Here is a 13051-nt window from a genome sequence, read left to right on the forward strand (position 1 = left end):
ACTGCAATGAGGCCATGGACTAAAAACTCCTGAACTGCATTTTAATAGGTATGAAACCTCTTAAATTTATCATAGATTTATATGTGCAGATTTAAAATTTATACCTGGAGACTTTAATATCACACAACTCATGGTCAGGTGTCATTGAACATGTAATTGTTTCTAGATTTCACATTATGCTATACTTTGAGGTTGTGCTATAAATCTTTTGTGACTATGAGTTATTCTGGTATGTTGCTAACATTGATTTATATCAGTTCATGTTACTTTAATTTGAATGCACGATTTCCTAACCAGCCATTTAATTTAGCAAATACTAAGTTTAACTTTTATGTAGTTCTGAAAGCTTTGTAGGAAGTATGTTAGTTTCAATAGAGACATTCAGGGGTTTTTTCTTCATGGAAATACTTAATATTTCATAAGAGTTGATATGTCAAACATCGTATATTTAAATACAATGTGATACTTTAAACTACTGATGTAATTTTAAAATAATGTGATACCTTACACATGCAAAATTATTTTTATATTTGTTAAAGGTTTCCAGTTTGTAGTTACTATATATGTCATTCATAAATTAACAAGAATTAAAATGCAATAAAATACATTTAGCCTGTTGATCCTAATTTGGACTTCAATTCAGAACCTACAGCCAGGATCTTGAATTGCCTTGAGATTGTTACCTCGAATAGCCATTATCATTGTATTGTAAACATGTAGACATAGTTATAGTCAGATGCTGGCCATTCATATAATACCTCTGCTCAAGCATGAGAAAGTGTTCTTGTTTTCTTTTTAAAAGTATTTACATCCACAAAGCTGATTTTAGAAGTAAATAACCATTAAAAGTAAATTATAAATTATAATAAATAGTAAATGACAAAATAAATAACCACAAAATATAAATGGATAGGTGTCTTTACTTCCGTTTTACTAATTTAAATATTAGGTACTATAACATTTCATTTTTTTCTTCAGAAATTATTAATGTTCTACATTCTAATGTTCTTAATTGTTTTAGGCTGCAGTTCATGGAGCTCGTTTCAAAGGGCAGGATCTAAAACTGGCATGGAATAAACCAATAACTAATATTTCAGCTGTTGAAACAGAAGAAGTTGAACCTGATGAAGAGGAAGTATGTTTGTTTTTTTTTTAATTCGTTTTGGCCCTTAAATGTTCACATTTTTATATGAAATGTGATTTTATGGCTGTGATTTTAACATAAAACTTTTATTCCTGAGCCATATTCCAGGCAGGGGATGTCAGATAAATGCAGACAACTTTAAATTTTCTGGATTAATGAGAACTATGGATTGCTAATCCAAAAAAAGAAAGAAAGAAAAAAAGAAAGAAAATCTTATATATATTCAGTTTTCATTTACTTTTAGAAAACAGTAATTATTCTTTAGATTTTTATCCACAGGAAATCTTGTAATATTTTAAATTTTAGAGAATATATCCTACTCATTTGCTTTATTAACATTTCAGGTTTCCTTTATTTTAATTCATACTGTTTTAGTTCATTAGAATGAATGCCTGCTATATGGTAGATACTGTGATAGGCACAAAAATGAATAAGACACGGTCCCTATCATCAAGGAGCTTATAATCTGGAAAGGGGGGTGGTGACGACACATAAGAAACTAATTATAATGAAAGGCAGAGTGATACGCTCAATAAAGATTTGAACAATACGCTGTGGGAACCCAGGGGAAGGAGTAATTATTTCTGTCCAGAAGAATCTTGAAGAAGGTGGTGACAGTGGAGCTGAACCCTAAGTGATAAAAAAAGCTTTCCATAACCAAGAGCTGGGAATGGGAATAGAGTTGAGAGAGGCATTTTAGGTGTGGAAGAGGAATAGGTGTGGAACAGTCCATTTTTCTTGGGTACAGCAATTAGTGTGATGGCTGAGAGGTGTGAACATAAAGAACAATGAAGTGGGAGAGCCCTTTGAAATCATAAACATAAAAATAACTCTATTTTGTTTGATCATGAAATAAGCTGTAGGAAAAAGTTGAGGTTAATAAATAAAGGTAAGGTGGGGAAACAATGATTCCATGTTTTACCTTTGTTAGATTTTCGTAATGGCACTTCATTTTGTTTGAAGAGCATTCGAGGCTGTTATACATATCCATAGTCAAATGCAAGAATAAAATGTGTATTTTGAAACTCATATACATGATTTGTCATTTTATGTTTTAGATTATACCTTTGTCCTTCCATGAGTTTGAATTGAATGGGGAGAAAAGCAGGAGAGCTCCTGGTATTAGGTATTTTGAAAAGTTTGAAAAGCAGTCTGAGAAGCTTTTATGAAGGGAATGGGGAAAAGCAAGGAATGCTATAAAAGAAATGTTTGTTACATATAGCAGAAAGAAATATAAATCTATAAATCTTGATAGACATTTCTACAAGTTATTGGTTGATTTAGTGTCCAGGGTTAGAGAGGGTAAGTCAGAGAAGACTTAAATTGATGTTTTCTTTTTTTAAGCACTAAAGGTATTGAGCACTGTTCTGCAGGTGTAGAAGATGGCATAATTTGATCAAGTGAGGCAGGAGAAATGGCATGTACAAGGGCTTCCTTGGATATTGTTTTAGTGCCTGTTTGATATAAGCAATAGAATAGATACTGTAGAGAAGCCATTGAGTGGATAAAGTTTGCTTTTCTTTGTTCTTGAATATTGTAGCTATAGAAATACCTTTTGTATTCGCCTCTGTTGAGAGAAATCAGTATTTAAAAGTGTCACCTTTTTTCTTTTCTTTTTTTTTGGGTAAATTCCTAAATGCATTTTAACCTAAAGTTTCAGGAAGAGTCTTTGGTGGATGACTCATTACTTCAAGATGATGATGAAGAAGAAGAGGACAATGAATCTCGTTCTTGGAGAAGATGATTTGACTGATCATTGATCTGCATATGCTAGAACTCTACCTGTGTTTCATTAGTATTATCTAATGTACTTTTACATATTTGTAAAAACAATTTTTTGGTAAAATGTGATGAAGATGGATTTCACAAATAGACAAAAGAGAAGAAAACTACCTTCTGATCCTGTATTTTGAAAGATTGATGTTTGCATTTTATTTCAGTAAACAATTGCTAAAGACATCACACTAGAAACATATGCAATGTTTTTATTACATACTTCTACTGAACATTACGGAATTCTTTGGGTTCTTTGTAATTTAAAGAATAGGTCTAAAAACTTACGACCAATACTTGTTACAACTTAGAGGATTTTGTTTTACTCCAAATAAGGAATGAATTTGCATTTAAAATCTTAATGAATGTTTTCAAAAATGAATAGATAACATAGTACTCTAACTAAAGTCTCCAAGTTATGTATTCATAATATTACATAGTAGTATGCTTAGGCTTTACTATGTATTAGCCTTTTGTTGGACTTGTGTATGTATTTTACCATATGGGTTTTAATGATAACGGTGTATGACTGCTTTGCATTTGAGTCCTTATGCATTCAGATGTTAAAAATAAAGTGGAATGGTCTCTTGAAAAGAAAAGAAAAAAAAAAGGCAATGACAAAAAAAAAAAAACAAAACCCCACAAAGGCCAAGACAATGTTCCTTGATTTTAAAAAAGAAAAAAGAAAAGAAAAAAAAAATTAAAATAAATAGACCATTCCAGATGGTGATCTACCCTTCCCCCCAATTATCACAAAAGGAGCTATAATCACTAACTTATTAATAATGGTTACTGGTACCTTTACAATAATGTACAATCCAATGTTAAAAATTTATACCACTTCAGTTTGGTTTGATCCTATAAATTTTCAACAGATGTCTTAAGATTTAAAAGCAGGCTGATTAGTTTGGAACCAGACTTCAAGTAGAGCTAACATTTGGTGAATAAGAAAACATCACATTACATTTTGGATATATGAAAGAAAACTTGACCATTTGAAGATGTATGAATAAAGAAATGTACTATAGATACTACTTTAGGAAAACACTGTTTGGTAAGTGTTCCAGTCTGATATTTTAAGTGTGCATTTCCTATACTTGTATAAAAATCTTTGACATTTGCAACAGTATTGTGATTTTTAAGTGGATTTCTCTGGCAAATGAACGTGATCGTTGAAAGTTGATACAGCAGTTTCAGGAAATAAATGCATTCTTTGTAGAATGAGGGGGTGGGAGATTACATATTTATCTTTCAAAATTCATCATTTCAGTTGCAAGTGTTTCTGCCCCTCCTGAGATTACAGTGATTATATTCAATGTCACATTAAAAAAATCACTTTCTTACCATACTGAGGTCCTCACAGTCACCAACTGTAATTCCAACACCATAATCCTCTGTCAGTGGGGTAACTAATGGATTCTGTTCCTCTTTTATTTTTTCCTCCCACACTTAGGGTTAAAATTGTATATATGTTCTTGATGGTAATACTATCTCATAGGAATGTTTTGGCTTGCAATTGGTACATGTATTAATATTTAAAATTTCAAAATTGATTTCTTTTGTCAAAAGTGACTTTACTCAAAAACTTCTTTACTTAGATCTGTGATATATTTTTATGTAGTCTCTTGTATGTTGACTATGTGCTATTCTGATTCATTAGGTAAGTTTGTTTTCTTTTCTTTTTAGTAGTCGTGAAAGGTGCCAAATTGGCAGAGGCTCACGTTTCTTCTCTTTACACCAAACAGGTATTATAAAGAAAGAAAATCTTTCAAAGGCCAGTTAAATCTCCATGCTGATTTTTGGCTTTATAATTTTACTAGTAAATTTTAGCCTGATTTTTAAAAATTATTATAAAATTCCCTTATAATGTAACTGAAATTACCTCCTACTTATTTAAATCCATAAATAGCTTATCAGTTTCCCTAGTCTTAAATTCTCTAGTAACCTAAAATTAAAATGTTTTAAACCATGTTGCTTTGAATGAATCAGAAAACAAGTGTGTTTCTATTTTGTCCTAAAGAATGAGGATTAAATATTACACACATTCCATTAGGTTCACAATTACATTTTTATTATCATTAAGATGATTTTAACTATAAATATTAGTACTTGGTTGCTATTGGATTTTTGAAATTAATGAATATGCTTATAAATACTAGTACTCTGCATGTACTTTCATGTGTTCTGATTTAAAACTTAAGGTATCCCTTTGAAGTAGTTGCTAATTCCCATTTTACAGATAAGGAAACTTAGGCTAATAGAGATGGAGTGACTTGCCCAAAGTCACAGCTAGTGAGTGAAAGGACTAGATTTGAGTGCAGGCATTCTGATTTCGGTGCCAACTTTTTTTTTTTTTTTTTTAAATTCTACATTGCTACTCCTTCCTAATTATTGATTGAGCATGAGATTGTGTTTGCAGTAAATGTGGTAGTTCTTGCACAGAATTGGTAGACTTCTTGGTCATTAGCCAGTTCATACCTTTACCCTCCCTTCTAAACAGCACTTTGTTCATATCTCTGTTACAGTACTTATGTTGTAATATAATTTATCTGGTTTATATGTCTGTCTTCCCCACTAAATTACAAGCTCCTCTAGGAAGGGGACCATGTCTTATTCATCTTTTTATCTCTAGTGATTATCACAAAACCTGGCTCATAGTGGGCACTCAGATGTTTGTTGGATGAATTAATGAATGAATGCATATTTAAATCTCCGATAATGGAGTGACAATTACATCCCTTGTTAATTCTTATCAATTTTTCAAAAATCTCTCCTGAAGGTCTTCTCCGTTGTTGAGACCATTTTGCTAAACAGTTGAACAGTTAGGTATTGCAATAGTGGGGTTACAAATACTGATGGAGGAATATACATGTAGTCTTAATGGAATTTCCACAGCAATTAAGTAAGAAATGAATAATTTGGAGTATTAAATGTTGCAGTCAGTTTCAGGAGTAAACTAGCCTTTGGTTTCTGTCGGTGTGTAAGAAAAGAAATGCCAAGAGCCACCAATCTAGTCCATCCCACTAATTTTTTTATAGCCAAAGATGAGCTAGCATAGAGCTACCAGATAAGAGTTAAGAGATTTAGCTTTTGGTCCCAGCTCTGCAACTAACTCTCCGGCCTTAGACAAGTCTCTTAACTTATCCAGGGGTGTTTCCTTGTCTGTAAAATGAAAGGGGTTGGACTAGATGATCTTAAGGTCCCTTTCACACCTGTAGTTTTCTTGGTAGTATATTTGATCTAAAACAGTTTAATATATCTGTACCAGTTCTCCCTACCTGTTGATGCCATTGTTGTTTCTGTTATCAATGGAAACAACTTAGATTTGGTTATGATAATCTGCATTAATGTGTCTTGGTACACTTTTGTATATAGTGTTCCCAGATGCTTTTCTGGCACAAAATTCATTTAACCTCTAAAGTATAGCTAAACTTCCCTGTTCACTAGACTTAGTAGACTGTCTACTCACTTTTCCTTTTGCTTCTAAACTCAAAGTCTAAAAATTCTTTCCTGTTACAATGTGCTACCTAAAACTTGAAACACATTTTTAATTCTACAATTCTCCCAACAAGTTCTTTGCTTTAGTACAGATCTGGGCTGAGTTTGAAGTGAAAAAAGGATTCAGAACAATGTAGGTAGCTGCTACTTACAGGAAAAAAAATGAGAGAAATTACATATTATTGGTTAAAAGATTGATTAGGATTACCTCAAGGGATGGTTGAGTTGTCATTTTACATATTTCACTCGATATTTTATGTCTACTTAAGCAGTGTTGTTTAAATGTTATTGAATAATTGTAAGATTTTAAAAATTAATTTTAGTATTTAATTGATGCCCAACCATTTAATGAAATCATGTTGCAGGAATGGGAGAGTATTCCATAGCTCTTGTTTTATTGTAATATGATCAAGTGTATCAACCAGTAGTTTACTATAAAGACAAAACTTCAGTGTTTTAGACTGATTGATTACCTGTAGAAAGTATGGTTGAGCTTAATCCTAGGAAATTTCCTGTGACTAGAACTGTTTTATGGGGACTGTATTTCCAATCTTACTTGGAACACTAATCATTGGCTCTAAGGGTTACATAAGAAAGCAAAACATTTGCTTGTTTGGTATGTTGAAATATCAATGGTTATTTTAGAGTGTTATACAAACTTTACCAATCTATATTTTCTTTTTTTCTTCCCCTTACACATAATGTGAACCAGTTGTAGAAAATTAGTTTTAGTCCTTCTAGAATTTGTAGAAATATTTGTAAGCTTTTTTTCTTCCCTTACACAAAAATCTTTTAGTCTTTTAAAACAAAAATGTCCTGCATGAAATTCTAGTTAATTAAATTAGTTTACTTTTTGGCCTTTTCTCTCAGGGCTTTTATTATTCTAAAGCCCTATAAGTAAAAACACAAATTTAAGATTAAGTCATCAGTGAATGATGTTTGTAAGGCAGAGAGAAAATTTCCTTTTCCCAGATCTCAGGAACTACCTTGTTCTTGTTAACTTCTTGAACTGGCTAGTTGCTCTAAGGTATGTATACAGGCTTTTAGAGGAGAGTAGCTTTTTTTTTTTCTCTCTCTCTCTGATCATGACAGGAGATTATCTTCCAAACTAGCTACCTAAAAGTTCTAAGAAAGAATGAAATCTTGGTGAAATGACTGCCATTCTCACTATTTTCTAATGAAAACATCATATTGGGTTACTAGGAAAATTCTGAGTTTGGTAAATAACTTTCTTGCAGTTTATCAGTAATATGTATTCATTACATAGTGTAATTGAAAGCACTTTTTTGTTTTACTTTTTTTTGGTATCAATTTATTATTGTTCCTAATTCCTCCCTCCCTATTGCTTTATTTCATCCATCCACTTAACTTCCCATCATCCAAAGTTAGTCTTCCTTTGTATACCAAGCACTGTCTCATTCTGATGTGTTCCTTTTTATTTTTGGTTGTTTAATCATTGTGCTTAGTACAGAATTTTATGTCCTATAGCGTAATTAAAGAATGAAATGGTTATCATATGGAGTTTAAGGAAATTAGGTACACCTCACAATTACTTTGAAATCATTGGGAAATTTAAGAAAATTGTTCTTTTTTTTTTTATATACACTATCTTGGAATTTGTTCATGATTTCTTAAAGTTACTTTGCCTACCCACACTTCTTTAACAATTGACTATCTTGTCAGTTACTGCATTTCCTGAGCAGAAATTGTCGATCACAGCTGTGTTGTAGTGCTGTGATCTTTGTGGCTTAATGTTTTAAGGAAGCATGATGCAGAGAGGTTTTGTTAAGATCATTTAACCCAAAGCTGATTCTTTGTGAAATTTGTCTGCAACTTTATTTTGATTCCTTTCTCAAATAGATTTTTTTTTTAAATGTTTAGAAAAGTTGGAGATCAATTTATGGTGTGATTCAGTTTTTAGATTTATTTAATATTTTCAAAGTTTTTTTTAATAGTCTTCTCTTTTTCCAGCAGAGAGAGATCATCATTGCCTGAATTTAGCTTTGTGACTACAACAGCAAGACCTGTTCCTGTCTGGAGACGACTGTTAGAATATCATCCTATCATTTTATGTTTGCTCTTTATCAATTTGAATAGATGTTTACATGTACTATAATTCGCCTTTTGTCTTTTCGCAGTTCTCTAATTGCTACATCTGAGTCCAGAAGTATGTCTGAGTGTGTGCTTTGTCTGACCTTGTTCTTATCTTAAACGTGTTCTCCCCTTACTTTATAGCCATTTATTTTTTAAACACTAAGAAGGAAAAAGACCTCTTGGCTTCCTAAAATGAGATAAGTTCAGTTGCAGCCAAGTTGAAAATTGTGTCTAGAAAATCTATAAAGCCATGATACTGTGTTCATTAGCATGAACAATTTAGAATGAAGAAAATGATTAAAAAGTTAAGCATGGGTCTGTTTTTAATTTTTCTGGGTTTTAGGATACATTTCTGGGGTTAGGATAGTCACTTAAAAAATTTTGAACAGATGCTAAAATACTTTTTTATACACTGTAATAACTTGCCTATTTCTTCTCAGTATACTTAACTGAAATTGTTGCCAAGGCCACTTACCCAAATAATTTTTCAAAAAAATTTCTTAGCTCTTCACAACCAACAAGGAGAATAATTTTCTTTCTTTTCAAGTAATACAGGATGATCTGTGGATTATAAATATTGAGAAATATCTATTAAATGTCTAATTTATGCATTTTTCCCATATTTTCCTCACTTGCAATCAAGACATCAAAGACAATCTTAAAAGCAAGGGGAGATTGTGTTGTGTGTCTAACATTGTTAAAGACTATAGTTTTCCTGTCTCAGAAGGTGTATGTTCATAATATTTATTTTTAAGCAGTATGGCTTAGAATTATTTATAAAGAGAGCGATTAAATCTGATTCTAAATATTCACCCCAAATACCCTTTTTGTAATGAGCATCATATAAAGAAGCTTTCAGAAAATTAATTTCTGAGTAGTCCTTCATAGATTCTCATGAGGCATTTGAGAAGTTTGGAAGATACACTTTAATAGAAAAGTCCAAATTATACTTGATTTTATTCACCCTTGTTTTTTTAGTTTCTGTCAGCCATGCTCATATTTTCACATTTTTTTGCGCAAAGTTGACTATTCTGCAAACACTTCTTTTTCTTGAGTGTGCAGTGCATTTGTCTTCATGAAAAATAAAAAGAATGAACACATCAATCATAATGTAAATTATTTTGATCCACATTAGTTGACAATAGCTTGGTTAATATTAGGCTTGTGTTTAAAGGAAAAGTACATATTTCGGAAGGTCTTCTAATATAATTATGACCCAGTAGCCTACAGGGCATTTTTAAAATTAGACTTTTGTTTTAGTTCATATTTGCAAACTAGCATATAGCCACAAGGAGTTCAAAGATACTTCCCAGAATAGTTCAGTATTTTTTTCTTTTCAAGGAAAGAAGATTCTCTTCCCCCGTGATAGTGATTTACTTGCTAGGTTAGAAACCCAAAGAACATAGTCTGAAGAGACCATACTTGTTAACAGTTTTGATTGGATGTGGACCACATACCAGCACCCTCAACTTTACTTTGTCATCTTTCTTTTTCTTTCCCTTGCTTTTAAATTAAAAACAAAATAAAGCAAAACAAAATTAAACATGCCATTGGGAATCAGAATTCGAGATGATTTGATTTCTCATTAAGATCATTGTGCTTTTTGAAAATTTCTGTGAGAGCCAATAGGTCAGTTATATATTTAAATTCCTATATGTTGATTAATTAAAGATAAGGATTTTCATCATTTCATTTTCCTGAGTAGGATTCTCATGGAGCTATATGTAGATAACTGTACAGAATCACTTTTGTGTAATTGAATGAAGTGGTTTACCTCTGCATGATTGCATTATGGAAGCCTTTTATATATCTTTATATTTTTCAATATACTTAGATTTTACACTATTAGCAGCTCTAGTCATGCTATATTTGTTTTTTTTAAATAGAGTTTATAAATATTTATGCTCAAAATACAGATCAACTGAATATTTTTGGTCTTGTTTACAAGATAAATAATACTTTAAAGTGATGCAGCCCAAGTGTCTTAGGAAAAAGTTATTGGTGCTAAAAAAACCTTTCAATATCATTTTTGAACCTGTTATCTAGACTTCGCTAGGCTTTAATGTATGATCACTTGTTACTTATTCTAATCTAGCAGCATAATTATAAAAGTGGTCTGTGGTAAGTCAGGTAAAGAGCCCAGCCTGTTAGAAATACCCCGTAATTTAAAGATATGGTACAGAATTACAGTATACTTACTTGTGCCCAGCTTCCAAAAAAGAAAATCGTTTTCTTCAGTTTGTCCTTAGCTCTTTTGATAAGAGGAACTTTAATCTGGCTAGAATAAAAAAAAATGATACATTCAGCATGGCTCAGTTTTCCTAAATTTCAGGTGGAAAACTTTTCTAGTCCTAAAATATGGTGTAATCCTGCTCTGCTTCAAATTCCCATCTGTCTTTAACTGAACAGGAGGCAGGGTAATTCTTACATATTAATAGAACATTTGATGAGTTGTAAAGGGATGTATTATTTACGTTGTACAAGTTTTGCGTTGATGTGTAGATTGATGTGTACATCTAGAAGACTTCATTCCAGCACCTTAGTGAATGTTCTTAAGATACAATTTTTAAGTATCAGCAAAGCATTCATAGATGTTTACTTTTGATTCTCAGAATCCTGAACCTGTTTTAGGTGTGATAATTCTTCAGAACATGTTATCTGGCACAAGATTTCCTTTAATAAGTGGTTTAGTTTTACTCAGTTTCTGTGGATTGTTGAACCTAAAAACACCAAAGGAGTCTTTTCTTGTCTGGAGACTGGATTGTTCCAGTTTTTAATACCTGTGCCCATAAGTATCCCATTTCACGAATGTGTTTTGGCATGGGGGAAAAATTCCCTGCTCTTTGAGTGGAGCGAAAGTAATTGGTTAAGCTGTAGCAGCTTTTTTTTTGTTTGTTTATTTTTCCAAGTGATAAAACTTGAACTGAAAAAGGTAAAACTTGAACTAGAAAACTACTCTTGTATGCTTAGAATGTTTATAGTATTATATGTTTATTGGGGTTGTCAACATTTTTATTATTTATAGTTGAATTATGTTTTGTTTGTTAAATATCCATAATGTTTATTATTTTTATATTTTGAAAAATTTTTAAATAAAATAGTCTTACTAAAAACAGTTGTTAACTTTTTAAAATTGTCCTGCATCTTGCATCAGTTATATTAATACGGAATAGAAAGAAAAATTTGCAGCCCTCAGGCGTTGCACAGTTGAGAATTCTGAAAATATAAATATATATACACACAAGTGCCTCCAGGTTGCCTCTCTGCCCTCTATTCCCACTTTAAATTGTTCTAATTCACCTTTGGTACCAATGTGTTATTGGCCTAATGACTCCTTTTCTAACATATATACAAGTCCTCCATACCCTTCTTCTCCGTAATTCCTGCCTCTTTACTGCTAGGATTTATCTCGTCATTCTATTTGGGGGCCAGAAAGTTTCTCCTTACCATGAGTAATAAGGATAAAATACTATTGTGATGTCAAAGAAAGACTGCCGTATATTCTGAAGTGAAATTCGGTGTAAAGTGCTTATGCTGTCAACCTCCAAAGCCATTGAAAGTTTCCAGAACTTCCCTCTATAATTTTCAGTTTTCACCTCAGTGTTTGTTCTCCTGATTTGACCTGCTTTTTCAGCATTCAGCATGCTCATTTCATATTTAATTTCAATGATTGATAAATATTGCTGTATTTGTTTTTTTGTTTTCCTTGCAGATATACCTTCTATCATCTGTAACGTGGGTTAAATAAGCTTGGTAGTAACCTGTCTTCCACTTGTGACACTGCTTCTACAAGAAACACATTATCACCTCAAAGTGCATAAGTCTCGATAAAGTCTAGTTAAAGAAATCTGGTTATGAAATAGTAGAGGACTTTGGTTAATAATGTACTGGGTAAAATTATTTTTAAAATGTACTTCATATAGTATATACTTTACATATCCAGCCCCTGTGGAATATTTGCAGATTATTGAGCATATTGTCAACCTTCACTTAACCTGCAAAAATATTTCTGCATGAAGTATGAATGAATTTGGTCTTTAAAAAAAATTTAAAAAGAAAATCACATGTAATAGCGTATTGTAGAAAAGCTAAAAATTAAAAAGGATGATAGCCAATTATTTATAAATGATCACGGAACATTTAAAAATGGGGTTGTATAATGTATACTGTTTTGTAGTCTTTTTTCATTTATGATAATAGGTTCATACCATTTTTTTAAAGCCCCTCCAGTTGTAGATGAATCGTGATGTATTGAATCCTCATTTTGGGTGCATAGGGCCTTCCTTTCCATTCTTTATTTTAATATAAATGATGCTGTACCCTTGAATATCTTTGATTAGTCCTTCAAGATATATTCTCAAAACTCCTGGGTTAAAGTATACTTGTTTTTAAAACTCATGGTAACGTTTTCAGTTTGATCTTTTACAAAGCAGAGATATATAAACATGTAGGTACTTTCATAATTTGGGTTTGGAGAACAGCATAAATTCAGTTTTTTGCACTTGTTAAAACTGAATTTCATATTTTAACAGGAACCAACCA

The 13051-nt window shown here is 31.8% G+C and overlaps 1 protein-coding gene across 9 annotated transcripts in view; it reads left to right on the top strand.

The window, feature by feature from the left end:
- Nucleotides 1-11557, top strand: part of RBM26 (RNA binding motif protein 26) — an 84627-nt gene extending 73070 nt beyond the window's left edge. For 7 of the 9 annotated variants that reach the window (XM_032402792.1, XM_032402798.1, XM_032402793.1 and 4 more), the window contains 2 exons: nt 1022-1135; nt 2799-3554. In XM_032402792.1, the coding sequence (XP_032258683.1) occupies nt 1022-1135; nt 2799-2888 (204 nt within the window). In that variant the 3' untranslated portion in view covers nt 2889-3554. Of the gene's footprint in view, nt 1-1021; nt 1136-2798; nt 3555-8386 lie in introns of those variants that run through there. The other 2 variants (XM_032402796.1, XM_032402797.1) reach the window with 2 other exon arrangements.
- Nucleotides 11558-13051: the final 1494 nt, after the last annotated feature.

Source organism: Phoca vitulina, unplaced genomic scaffold (assembly GCF_004348235.1).
Source record: "Phoca vitulina isolate PV1807 unplaced genomic scaffold, GSC_HSeal_1.0 scaffold5, whole genome shotgun sequence".
NCBI lineage: Eukaryota > Metazoa > Chordata > Mammalia > Carnivora > Phocidae > Phoca > Phoca vitulina.